Genomic DNA, 13,616 nt, shown 5'->3' on the forward strand with positions numbered 1-13,616 from the left:
GTCCTGGGAGAAACCCCTGTGCAAGCATTTGGTGAGTGACAATTTCATCTGAGCTACACATAATAAGTTTCATTTGTGAGAGAATGTCTTTTCCCCAGAGGTTAACAGGCAGATTTGGGACCACATAGGGTTGTACTGTGCCCTAGTTGCCCTGTTCATCTTCTCAGGTAAGGAATACAGAGCTTTGCATGGGGTTAGAGGCTTGGCCAATGCCCTTAAGGTGGGTCAAGGAGGCAGTTAATGGCCAATAGGGGAGCCAGTCCTTCTCTGAGATAATGCTGGCATCCACGCCAGTATCCAGAATGCCCTCAAAGGCTTTGCCATTTAATTTTAAATGAAGCAGAGGTCTGTCTTGGGTGATTGCCTGTACCCAATAGGTGTCAGAGGAGCCAAGTCCGTTGGCACCCTTGTGCTATTGGAATTGAGGGTTGGTGGGAGTGAGGGGAAGAAGGATTAATTGGGCCATCCTTTGGTTGGGCATGACCGTGATGAGGCCTTGAAGAGCAGCAGCCATGAGTTTAATTTCCCCAGTATAATCACCATCAACAACTCCGGGGTGCATGTGAAGCCCTTGGACTGAGGTGCTAGCGCGTCCCAATATAAGACTGAATGTGCCTTGTGGCATTGGGCCGAACACTCAGGTGGGGAGAATTACAGTTCCCATTTCAGGGGTTAATAATGACCGGGAGGCGGGACAGAAGTCCAGCACTGAGCTGCCTGCAGTTGCCCAGAAGTGGGCAGAAATGGAGCGCTGTGGCTAAGAGCTGATTGGGGGAGGAACCTCACAACCCCAGGGTTCTGTCCTGAATGAGTTCTGGGGCCCTGGGGTGGACCCTGTAAGAAGTTTCCCTGTCTCTGAGGTAGGGGATTTTCTTGGGCATCTGTCCTAGAGTGACAGTCAATGGCCCAGTGTTTGCCCCTCTTGTATTTAGGGCAGAGAAAGGGTGGGGGTGGTCGCTGGACTGGGGAACGATGCAGTCTTTTAAGAAATGTCCAGGCTGTTTACAGTTAAAGCAAGCCTTACATCTGTTCCCCTGAGAAAAAATCCCTAAGAGCTGGCCCTATAGCAATCCCTACATTGCGAGAGACCGGGTCAACATCAGAACAGAGTTTAATGAAATCAGAGAGAGTTTTGCCATGGCAGTGAGGACATAAAGCCACTTGTCAAGTGTATTAGCATTTTCAAAAGCAAGTTGTAGGATAAATTCACTATCAGTTTCATCTTTGCCAAGAAGGTGTTCAGCGGCTTCAGTTAGGCGGCCGACAAATTCTTGTAGGGTTCCTGGGGGCCCTGTCTTACTTTGGACAGGGAAGTTGTTGCAGACTTCTTGGATGAGAGGGGGTCTGCGAAGCACATAAGGCAGCCTGTTGAATTTGATTAAGCAGCCCAGGTGGAAACTGAGCTTGCACCTCATTGGTGTTGTAAGGAGGCGGTCCCAGTAACTTCTGAACATTCCAGGTCTTGGATTCGCCATGAGCCGCAATGTTGCGATGTGCGAAACCACTGCATCTATCGTGGAAATCTGCTTTCCAGAGCAAATATTCACCCGAGAGAGGGTAGCTTTGGTAAGAAAGTGCCAATCATTGGGGGTAAGCCAATCCCCACTGAGAGATTCTAAAAGCGAAAGTGTAAAAGGAGTGATGGGATCGTAAGCGGTAATGGCACTTTTAAGATCCTTCATATGTTTAAATTTTAAGCGATGATAATGCTGACCAGGAGCAGCAGCTGCCCCAAGACCTTGTGTTTCTGCAATCTCTGGTTCCTCGTCCTCCTCCGAGAGTTTTGAGATATCATCGTCACCCGATGGGGGTCGGGGGTCAGCGGGGAGAAGCTAGGGTATTAGCAGAAGCCTGCGGTGGAGTCCTGCTAAAGTCAGACCGGGGAATCCTCCGAGCCTTGCATTTGGGAGCTAGTGACAGGATAAGCTTGGAGAGTGGTTTTAGGGGTCTTGAGGGGCCCCCACGAAGGAGATTTTAGGGTGGTTTCTAAATTTTTAAGTTCACGAAGGAGCTGTGCATGTTCTTTTTTTACTTGAAGCAGGTTTTTTGGGTTTTGGTTTTTGTTTTTTTAAGATTGAATTTCCCGTGTCAGTTTGACTGTGGCCTGGCGAGCAAGATCTTTTACCTTAAAAATCGCCAGTCATTGCAGGAGCACAAAAGGTTGGGAAAACTTTAAAGGGTGGTGGCCCAACCTGGGGAGTCGTTACAGGTGGCCAGTCTGAATCATATTGAGCAATCTGTTCCTCAAAATTAACTTCCTCTTCAGGAGAGAGGGGTGTAGTGTCAGGAAAGACCAACAGGAAAGGTTGTTGGAGACCCTTTAAGACAGGATAAATTGACTATGGAGGGGCAGGCAGCAGAGGGTTAAAGCCCGCCCCTTCTTTAGCATAAGCAGGCATTGGAATAGAAACAGAAACAAGGGCATTTAGAAGGTGCCAGGGAAGGGATGGGAGTCTGTCTTTCGCTATGAGATTTAAGATACTCCTCTGAAGCCCGAATAACCTCATTAGCGTCGGGTTGGAAATGATGAACCTGAACAATATCATTAATGAGATTCCAGTAAGATACAACAGACACCTGGACCTTCTCGGGTCCAAAGGACTTGTAATAATCACGAAGGCAATCCCCCACCCGTTGCCAACGTTTTTCATCCACAGTGCCTTCTTGGGGAAACCAAGGGCAAATATCATTAATAAAGAGAAAGAAATTTACTAAGTCTTTTTTCTTAACCCGCGTTCCTCATGTCTTGAGGGAGCTTTTAAGTCCCTTGATAAATAATTCATGTTTGCTAAGTGATTGTCCCATATGTGTATTGCCGCCGTTTACCTAGTTCGAGATGTCTAACGATTGGGAAGTCGTCGCGATGCAAGCTGATCTGTCTCATGGGTGGGTATTCCGTGGCAATCCAAGTCGATCTGTCTCACAAGCACGAAGTCCGGAGTGATCCAGGGTGACCGGCCGGTCCTTGAAGAGTGCCAGCTGACCAGACCCGCAGGGTTCTACTAAAACTCGGGAGGGAGGTCACCTATTGAGAATGCAAGACACAAGAAAGGAAAGCAAGTCTGATTGATCAAACTCTCAAACTTTATTAGTCAGGCAGTAGCTTTTATAATTCAGAAGGCAGGGGAGCATATTGCTATAGCAACAGAAATGCAGGCCTTTCTCAAAACATAGGAAATTCCAGGCAGGGTCATAATATCCTGCCACACAGGGTATCTTGTTTTATCTTCATCTAGTTTTAGTCTAACTGTTGACTCACAACAGGGTCGCTCCATCCCTATCTGTCTTTAGCTGCTGACTCACAACAGGGTCAGCTAGTTTCTGGTGAAAGGCAAGATCTGGGAAAGACAGAGACTTAAAGGTGCAGACTTGGGCAAGATGGCTGAACATTGGCCATATGGCCCTTTGTCCCCAACACTCGTTCTTCTCCTTCCTCTTCTTCCTCTTCTTCTTCTTCTTCTTCTTCTTCCTCTTCTTCTTCTTCTTCTTCTTCTTCTTCTTCTTCCTCTTCTTCTTTTCCAGACAGGGTTTCCCTGTATATCCTTAGATATCCTGGATTTGCTTTGTAGACCAGGCTGGCCTCAATCTCACTGAGATCCACCTGCCTCTGCTTTCCTGAGTGCTGGGCTTATAGGCTTGCACCACCAGACACTGCTATGACTGTCTTTTTTGAGCTTATGCTCACCAGAGATAAGTTTGCCTCTTCAGACACCTCAGTTACTACAGAACCTTAAATGACTTTGCCACTGTCTGTCTTTACTGTATAGACATCACCTAACCAACAAGAAACATGTCGCCTGCAAAACCCCTGAACATGCAGTTCTTGCCTTAGTCAGCAGCAATTCTCCTCTGAAGCAAGAGCAGCTATTGAGCCCTTTTCTTCTTGGTATTTCTCAGGCAGGAGTCAGGCAGGAGTTTGTTCTGTTGAACTGTGTTCAGGAGGTGTATATTGAGTACACATGCTAATCCCTTTGTAGCTCAATAGACAAGAAATGGGAAGCCAGTGCCTTGCCCAGGACACCCCCAAGTTATACATTGTGAATGGATATATTTTAAATGAATAACCCTACTTCACACTACAAATATTCCTGATCTGAACAGCAAAATTCTGTAATCTCCACACTGTGAAAGCTCAGGGTGTGTCTGAAAGCAGATCAGAGAAATCGTACTGATAATGTCCCACAGTTCCATTTCTCCATGGAGTGTTTCATGTGACTCAACTAATTCTAGAACATACACTTAAAATGCCTCCATGGTTGTTAGTTGGTATCATATTGACTTTGTTACTGGATATTAAGTTCACCAAAATCTGGCTGAAACTCATGTCCTAAAGCCCATTCTATTAAATCTATTGAATTTGTTGTATTTGTGAAATTTCTAACCCCATGGTTCTCAACCTTCCTAATGCTGTGGCTGTTTAATATAACTCTTCATGTTGTTGTGACCCCAACCATAAAATTATTTTTATTGCTACTTCATAACTGTAACTTTGCTACTGATATGAATCATAACGTAAATATTTTGCAGGCAGGTTTACCATATAGGCAGTGACCCCTTGTTCTAAACTAACATTGTTTTTCCTTTCATTTCAGTTTCCTCTGGCTTACATTGAGGTAAGAAACTTAAATGTTTCATATTTAGAGAGAAATCAATCACTGGAAGTACCTTGATATTGGAATGTTGTAGTCTGGGTCAGTCACCTTCTGCCATTCAAGATAACTGGTTTATTATATCCCACATTATCTTTCTTTTTCCTTTCCCCATTAGAATACTAGCAAGCTCCCAAATACTTCCATCATGAGCACATTGCCACCATGAGATGTGTTGTACTTAGTACTTTAATGACTAAGACCATGTAAAACCTGGTTCACAGGATCCAAAGATGAACCGAATTATGCAGTGGCGGGATATCAACACAGAGAACGGGTTCAAGCAACTGTCTTTCAGCCTGTCATCAGAGCCCATCCAGGGCTCCTACAAGATAGTGATACTAAACCAATCAGGAGTGAAGAAACAGCACCCCTTCACCGTGGAGGAATTTGGTAGGGATCAGGAAGACTGGCGAGAAAAAGCAGATGCCATGAGTTTCCAGTTACCATGGGATGAGTGGTTTTGAACAAATTGAGTTCCAAATATGTAAGGCTGGGTTTCATCTAACTCTAGCCACATGGACTTTCTAGAAAGTTCTGGGGTTTTCAGAAGCAAATACTTTGGTTTTCCTACTTAAGTAGATATCTCTGTGATGTGCAAGAACTGACATAATCTGTAGTCATTCAACATCTAAGTTTAGTGGAGGAGAGGGGTTACCTTCATAATGTGAAATCACCATTTCTGCGCAGACACTGGCCATTTAGGCAACTAGGAAAGTCATTTCCCTGAATTTTTTCTCTCTCTCCCAATAGTGCTTCCCAAATTTGAAGTTCGAGTCAAGGTCCCAAAGGCCATCTCTATAAAGGATGAAAAAATGAATGTGACTGTATGTGGAGTGTGAGTTATCTGATTTTTGTTCTTCTATTCTTAAGAATGAACTTGGACCCAGAAAACACCCAGGATAATGCCTCATTGTACACCATGTAGAAATATGAAGGCCCTGCCCTACCCTCTAGAATGTTCCCCTCTGGTGCTCGTCTCTTCTTCCTTGCCCTTACTGCCCTGTGTCAATTCCTGCTCACTTGCATATGTTGCTGATGTTAAATCTGATGACACCAATGATAAGCTCAATTGTGTGAGGTGGTAGAGCCCCTCTCTTCAGAGACATGAAGGTGCCTAATAAGTTCCACTGACCCATGTAATGAGAATTCAAGCATTGAATTATGGCATCTTGTTGACCTATTATCGGTTGACAGAAAGAACAGAAAAACAAGAGCTCCCAATCTGACTCCAGCTCCAGTTACTACTGCCCAAGTTTAACTGATTATCAGCATGGTTTTTCTACGTGCATTTCCATACCTGATAATTAAGAATATTGTACTACAGGAAGTAGAATTGCCACTTAAGTCTGGAGTCAGCATAAGTCAAACCACACTAGAGAAATTTGAAAATGTGTCCGAATCAAACAGAAGAGACACACCTTAGCTTACATTTGCTTGTCATTAAAAACATAATAAACATGCTTAAAAACAAACATGGCAAGAAAGAAGGGAAAAGATTGAGGAACTGTGCAAAACAGCTCTGAGTCATTCTCCCATGCTCCCCATTCATCTCAGCTGAATAGAAGCACCCTCACTGACTAGCCGAGGGTCGTGATTTGGTTAGTCAATTTTTTCAGAACCACGAAAGTGATAAACGCGTGTCTCCTGTAGGTTCTTAGCAGGACTAAATCCTTAATATATACTTTTAAAGTATCAGGTGGTAATAATGGACCATATGTGCTGTCACTATGATGCTAGACACAGTCCATCTGTTACAAGTTGGCAGTGAGGACTATGGGTGGGAAGATGGTGGGTCTCTGCTTTACAAAGATCCCTGGTCTGTGTGAACTTATGTTCTGACAGGTATACCTATGGGAAGCCTGTCCCAGGACATGTAAACATAAGCATATGCCATAAAAGCCAGGACTTCAGCTTCAAGGAGAAGAATGAATGCAAAGAAGTCAGTTACCAGGTAAGTGAAAACTGTTCAAAGGCCTGTTTTTATACCCAGGGTTAACTATCACAGAAATGCAGACAGCAAAGCTGAGAGGAAATGCATCCTCAGATATTGAAAGAGGATGTTCGGGGCCCTGGCATGTAGTTCAGTGATGAAACCCTAGCCAGGCATGTGTGCAAGCTCCAGGACCCCCTCACTAACAAAAGGGATAGTCCTGGAGCCTACTAGTATTAATAGGATGTTTCAACAACTTTACTTGGCCACCACATTCATTTTTGTATATAGTCATTGTACAAAATAGTAGGATTATGGCATATTCACACGTGAGTTATCATGTATTTTAACCATATTCCCTTGTCCCACTGCCACCTCTGCTGTCTTGTGTCCTCGCTCCTCTGTGTCCTTCTCCTCTTCCTATGTAGCCTCCACTACTTTCATACCTTACAGACTATTCTTTGAAAGAATATTTTAATTAGCACATATAAAATGTACATATATTACACATGAAACAATAGGCTTCTTTACAGCATATTCATTCACGTGTATTACATACTTGATTGCTTTCTTCATTACCTACCTGATTCTCTCCACTCCTCCTCCTCCTGCCAGACCCTTCCTCTTCCCAAATGGAACAACTTCTATTCTGCTGTCTTTCTTGTTTTGTTTTGTTTCATCCTCACATAAGACAGAAGACATGCACTGTCGTGTTCATGAGTCTGGTACACCTTGTGAAAGGTGATAAGCTCCATGCCCATACTGTTCTCTTCTTCAGTTTTGAATGTCCACTCATCAGTTGATAGACTCACTTGTATGTGAATCACATAAATTACAAGCATGTATATGAATGCATTTTGGTATGCTGGTAAAGCTTCCTTTTATGTATTCCTGAGAGCTGCTCATGTGGTCCTTTCATTTTCTGGGGTGCTTCTACACCAGGTTGTAGTTCATCCACAGCATATGAAGTGCACAGGGCATGAGGTCCTCTGCTCACAGACAAGTATTAAGGAATCCAGTAATGTTAAACATGTGGGGTGTCTCCTCAATGGAAGAGATGTATACCTGTTTCCACCCCAAAAGTTGGGAATAGATATAATTAGTGACCTGATGACCTATATCTGTAGAGTCAGGCCACGCCTGAGTCTATACCAGACTCATCCTTTCTAGATCTTTCTCTTGAGTGCTTTTTTCAGCCAATAAAACCCTTCCTTATGGGAGATGTCACTTGGACTTTACAACAGTTTGGGTAACCTCTGTGCTATCTGTAGAGCCAGGCCACTCCTGACTCCCACAGACTTTTATGTTTATCTCAATCATTCTCAGCAGCCATTGATTACCTGTAGCTCTTGATCTAGGAGTGGGGCTTTGTGGAATTTCCCCCTTTCACCACACTGGCAGGTTAACTGGTTTTTACTGCTCTCTAAGTCTTGTTCTGGCAACCACGTGGTTGAGAATTATATGGGTGTCTTTTTCCTGTTGTGTCTGAAAGGCACTGTTTTTGCTACAGGCATTCTGGTCTTCTACGGTCTTTCTGATCCTTGTTTCATGTTTCTCCCTGGTCCTTTGATGTACAAGTTATGTTGAAGGTGTATCTGTTGGAGTTGAGTCTCCCCACCCTCTCTTCTCCCTTCCTCCCTTCCTCCCTTCCTCCCTTCCTCCTTTTCCCCCACCCTCCCTCCTCTCTTGGTTAATTGTTCCAGAGGTCTCTTGATCTTCTCTTCTTAAATAACCATCTCTTAGACTCATTGATTCTTTGTATTCTTTATTTCTGTTTCTAATTTCTGCTCTGGTTTTTTGTTATTCCTTCCAATCTGCTAAAGCTGTTTGGTTTCATCTTTCTCTTTTTAATTCCTTGTTTTGTATCCTTAAGTCATTTATTTGTGTCATTTCTTTTTTTGTATCAGCACTCAGAACTATAAATGTTCCTCTTGGGACAGCTTTGCATGTGATCCAGAGGTTTTGTTATGTTATGTTTTCATTTTCATTTAACTACAGTATTTTTAATTTTCCCTTTCTTGAGTTCTTCTTTGATTCGTTTTTATTCAGTGGTGTTGTTTAATTTCTATGAATTTATGTAATTTCTAGAAATTATTTTGCTATTGATTTTAAACTTTCTTGTACTGTGGTCAGATAGGACACACTAGGTTATTTCAATTTTTCTGTATTTATTCAGTTTTGCTTTGTATCTCACTAACTGGTCTATTTTAGAGAAACTTCCTTTCATTGCTTCAAAGAATAAATATTTGAAAAAAAAGAATAAATATTTCTCGGTGATTAGGTGGTATGTTATAGATATCTGTTAGGTCCATTTGATATATGGTGTCATTTAAGTCTGGTGATTCTGTATTGAAAAGTCTATGTTGATTGCTGTTATGTTGTTGTTGTTGCTATTTGTGTTTAATTCTATTTTATGTTTTAGTAATTGTAGCTTCATTCATTTTTTTTAATGTAACCTCTTAGCTATGCTTGTTCTCCTCTTCAGTCCAAAGTATTGTTTCTAGAATTCTCTATGGGGCTGATTTGGTAGACGTGAATACTTTTAGCCTATTTATAGCCTCGTGGTCTTGTCAGTTTTAAGAACTTTTGGGGCCTTGCGAGTTATTTACATTCTGAGCCTTATAAGTCTTGTATGTGTCCTGAGTCTTACTGAGACTCCTTCCATGTGGTATATTTAATTCAGGTAAATTTTCTATACAACACTCTGAAAGTTATTTTTTGCCCAGATGATCAATCAATGAGTGTGTAGTACTAAAGTCGCCCATTATTATCCATCTATAACTATCTGTCCTCTGCTTCACAGTGCTTCTTTTATGAAACTGTATGCATTAACTAGTTTACTCAGCATTCTTTTCATTGCTTATTCCTTTCACTAATAGGTAGTGACTTTTTGTTTTCCTGTAACTGATTTTGGTCTGCTCTACTTTATCAAATACTAGAATTGATACTCCTGCCTCTTCTCACCTTGAATTTTCTTGATCTGTCTCTTTCTATCCTTTAATTTTTAGGGTGTGTGTGTGTGTGTGTGTGTGTGTGTGTGTGTGTGTGTGTGTGTGTTGTTTAGTCTAACTAGCTAGCCTGTGCCTCTTATTAAGGAGTTAAAATCACATATATTTAGGGTTGTTGTTGATAGTTATTTGCTTATTCCTATTATTTTATTGGATATTCCAATACTATTTATCTAAGTATCTTAGTAACATAAAAATACTAATACTGATGCTAATAACAAATACTAACTAAAGATACTAATAACATAAGCTGAGTCCCATGTTTATGATCAGATCTCCATGCTGTACAACACTAAAGATTCATTTTTCTGAAAGAAATCCTCACATGCAGGTTTGTGTTGAGCACCGATCTGACCAGTGCACCCTATCACCTTGTTTTTATCTTGCATATCAGCTAGACAACAGAGGCTGCATCACACAAGAAGAAAACATTACGATGTTCAACCTAAATAAAACATATATTCGAGCCCAGCATTTTCATGTCAATGCAAAGGTTATTGAAGAAGGGACAGGTATGTGAGTAACCTGAAAATGTGGAAAATGAAATTGTGAAAATTGACTCCTGTTCACATGAAGATGGTGGTATAAAGGATGTATAAAAGGGACATAGACTGCAAGCAGCTATCTAACTGGCTTTCAATGTTATTGCTAATTTCTTTTTCAGGATTGGAGTTCAGTGGATCTGGAACAACGAAAATTGAAAAAATCATAACCAAACTCATATTTGTGAAAGCAGAGTCACACTTTAGACACGGGATTCCCTTTCTTGTGAAAGTAAAGTACTCTTTGGTTCATAGATGCTCTTGAGCTGTATGGTGATTCCTCACCATGGGCCATTCTGCTCAATGTTAACCTTGCCTGACGTCATTGGTTGCCAAAGGAGAGGTGTAGCTTATTGGTAGAACTTGTCCTTCACATGCTTGAGTGCCTAACTTCTATTCCTAGAATTAAACTCAACTTAGAAAGGCCATCAAGAATCATGAATCTAAAACATAAGTAGCATATTTTTATTTATAACTACTGTACTTGAAAACCATAAACCTCAAAGTGTCACTATGCTTTAATGATAAATTCATAATAAATACGTGCTATTAGCCTCAGGGCCCCAACAAGTATCTTGTGATGAGTCTGAGCACCTGCTTCAGATTCACACAGAACCTGTCAATGGTTTCTTATGAGTAGCAGGTAAGTATGAATCATCTATAAAGAGTTACAAATATGATACTTTGGGCCTCTGTGCTTTCACAGCACAAACAGTTTTACTAGTGTAGACATGAAAGTGTTAGATTTTGGTAAGACAATTGTTTTGCATGTTAAATTAGTTGGTGTACTTTTTTTTTTTTTTTTTTTTTTTTTTTTTTTTGGATCTTCATAGAACACTGAGACAGGTTTTTTTCTCTTATAATCTATGTATTATTACCATACCTACACTATGCTTTTCTTCCTTGTTCAATTTAGGTCCGCCTCGAGGATCTCCAGGGCACTCCTATTCCCAATGAGCAAGTCTTCTTCAAAGTACAATCTGGCTACTCCCATGCTACCACCACTGACAATCATGGCCTGGCAGAGTTCTCCATCAACACCAGCCGCATTGGGGGTCACTCCCTCAGTATCACAGTAAGTAGGAATGAGGGCACAAGACACAGGGTGAGGCTTTGTAACAGCTTTGACTCCACAATGAGTATTTGAGGAAAAATAAATGTCCCAGGCCAAATTTTCTTATTTTAGGGTAAAACACAAAAGATTTCTGATCATTAATAAAAATATGAGCACATGTTGTGAGCACATTCTTTTTAAACATGATATTTTGCAGTCTCTTTATTTTATTTAGTTTTATATATCTCAAGTCAAGACCTTTAACTTCCGATTTTTCCATCCTCATTGTTCTTCCCCACAACTTTGAGTTTGTTGTTTTTTGGTTGTTTTTAAAATTAAGATAGAAAGTAAGTTTCATTATGGCATTTTCAGCTGGGCCTGATGGCACATTCCTTTAATTCCACCACTTGGGAGGCAAGGCAGGCAGATCTCTGTCAGTTCGAGGCCAGCCTGGTCTATAAAGTGAGTCAAGGACAGCCAAGGCTACAACAGAGAAACCCTGTTTCTGAAAAGAAAAAGAAAAAATAGAGTAGAAAAAAAGTCAGAGATTTCACTACTGCATTTTCACACAGGTCCCTCGATCCTCTTCCCTCTGCTATCTCTCTGTCTCCCAGAACCACTCCCCCATATTCTGCCCACAATAGTCTTTTTCTAATAATTGCATCACATACTTCAGATTTTTACTGTGTTGTTACTTGGTATTCTTTCTCACACTTGGGCCTCATTTCCTTTCTTTCTGATCTTCATTCTTTTTCTGTTTCTCAGGCTCTGGTTTGCTCCTTTAGTAATAAAATTTATCTCAATTTTTAACTTTAACTGATAATTTATGTTATATTTTCCTCTTTCTATTTTTTGAACCCTGGGGAATAGTAGGTATTTTTAATTGTTTTTTATTGTATTCACGTACCTGCTTTGGTTTGGTGTTGACAAAATCATTGAACTTCCTCCATGTTCCAAAGGTTTATAAGAAATCATGCCTTTAAGAGAGGGACATTCATTAAGGAAATCTCCTTATAATAACAGATGTTCTATATCCATCCCTACAGATGTATAAATTGTAATGTCAAAATAGAATAGATATGAAAAATGAAACATTATCAACACACTAGGCTAGATTTCAAGCCAAAATAAGATAAAGTCATTGCATTTAAAAAGTGAATAATTTATCAAGAATATATACATGTAAATATATGTCCCCCAAAAGTTGGTTCAACAAATATCATAAAAACAAATACAACTAGGCATAAAGGGACAAATAGGTACAAATACAAATTATTATACAAGTGAATAACTTCAAAATGCAATTTTTATTAATAAATGTATCATCCATACAAAAAAGTCAAAAATAAATCTCAGATTAAACTGTACCTTGTATCTCATGGCCTTGACAGCCATCTATAGAATACTATATTCAACAGTGTTGAAATAGACATCCCCCCAGCAACTGATGGGGGTTTCTTCAAAATAGGTCTCATTTTAGATCATGGAGCAATTGTTTACCAATTTAAAGAATTTAAATTATTTATAGTATCCTATCATGCCACAGGAGACTATAATTGTAAATCAATAACAACCGAAACTAGAGTGCATACACAAATATATTGGCCCTAAATAATTCTCTAGACAATGATCGGTGGAACATTGACAATATCAGAAAGGTAACTTTTTAATTTATAGACTTAATAAAAACACACCAGAATACGTATGGTCTATAGTGAATTCAACTCTAAGAACTGTGAATACCTACATAAATAATCACGTAGCTATCAAGTAAATACTGCACCTCCAGGCATTAACATAACTAGAACAAGACATATACAAAACTAATGAAATGAAAGAAATAATAAATATAGCTGAAAATAATGATGAGGACAAAAAGGTCAAATGAAACCAAAATTGATTCTTTGAAAAGATAAGTGAAATTGACTAGCCCTTGTCTAAACCCAGAGAAATTTAAAACCCAAATTAGCAAATCAGAGGAGGCCACTTCAGCACATAGTATGAAATCCACAGGGTTCTTACAGAACAGTATGAAAGCTTGCATTCTGATAAATTAGTAAAATCAGGAAAAGAAAATGAGTTTCTGGATATTTATATTCTACCAAAGTGATGCAAATGCGATGTAAAAAAGATAACCCACACAGATCAACAATGAGAAATTGAATTGAAGAAATAATTAAGAGGGCCCAGCAAAATAAAAACTGAGAGTAGAAAAAACTCATTGCTGAATTGAACAAAACTTCAAAGAGGAAATATTATTGTGAAAAGCTTCAAAAGGAGGAAACGCACCAAAGTGGAGGAACCGATAAAGAAAAGTGGAAATATGTGCACACTAGACTTTTACTCATATAATTAAAAAAGAACCATTTTGTCTGTAGAGAAATGTATGGATTTAGAAATTGTCAACTTAAGAAAAAATTATAAGACTAG

The 13,616-nt window shown here is 40.0% G+C and overlaps 1 protein-coding gene across 1 annotated transcript in view; it reads left to right on the forward strand.

Annotated features, from left to right (window-relative positions):
* The first annotated feature begins 1,491 nt into the window (after window positions 1-1,491).
* Window positions 1,492-13,616, forward strand: part of LOC127197668 (murinoglobulin-1-like) — a 34,269-nt gene continuing 22,144 nt past the window's right edge. Inside the window, exons 1-8 of the mRNA XM_051155647.1 lie at window positions 1,492-1,566; window positions 4,593-4,613; window positions 4,874-5,042; window positions 5,403-5,487; window positions 6,495-6,603; window positions 9,985-10,102; window positions 10,255-10,364; window positions 11,049-11,207. Coding sequence (XP_051011604.1) covers window positions 1,492-1,566; window positions 4,593-4,613; window positions 4,874-5,042; window positions 5,403-5,487; window positions 6,495-6,603; window positions 9,985-10,102; window positions 10,255-10,364; window positions 11,049-11,207 — 846 coding nt within the window. The remainder of the gene's footprint in view (window positions 1,567-4,592; window positions 4,614-4,873; window positions 5,043-5,402; window positions 5,488-6,494; window positions 6,604-9,984; window positions 10,103-10,254; window positions 10,365-11,048; window positions 11,208-13,616) is intronic.

This window comes from Acomys russatus, chromosome 13 (genome assembly GCF_903995435.1).
Source record: "Acomys russatus chromosome 13, mAcoRus1.1, whole genome shotgun sequence".
Taxonomy (NCBI): Eukaryota; Metazoa; Chordata; class Mammalia; order Rodentia; family Muridae; genus Acomys; species Acomys russatus.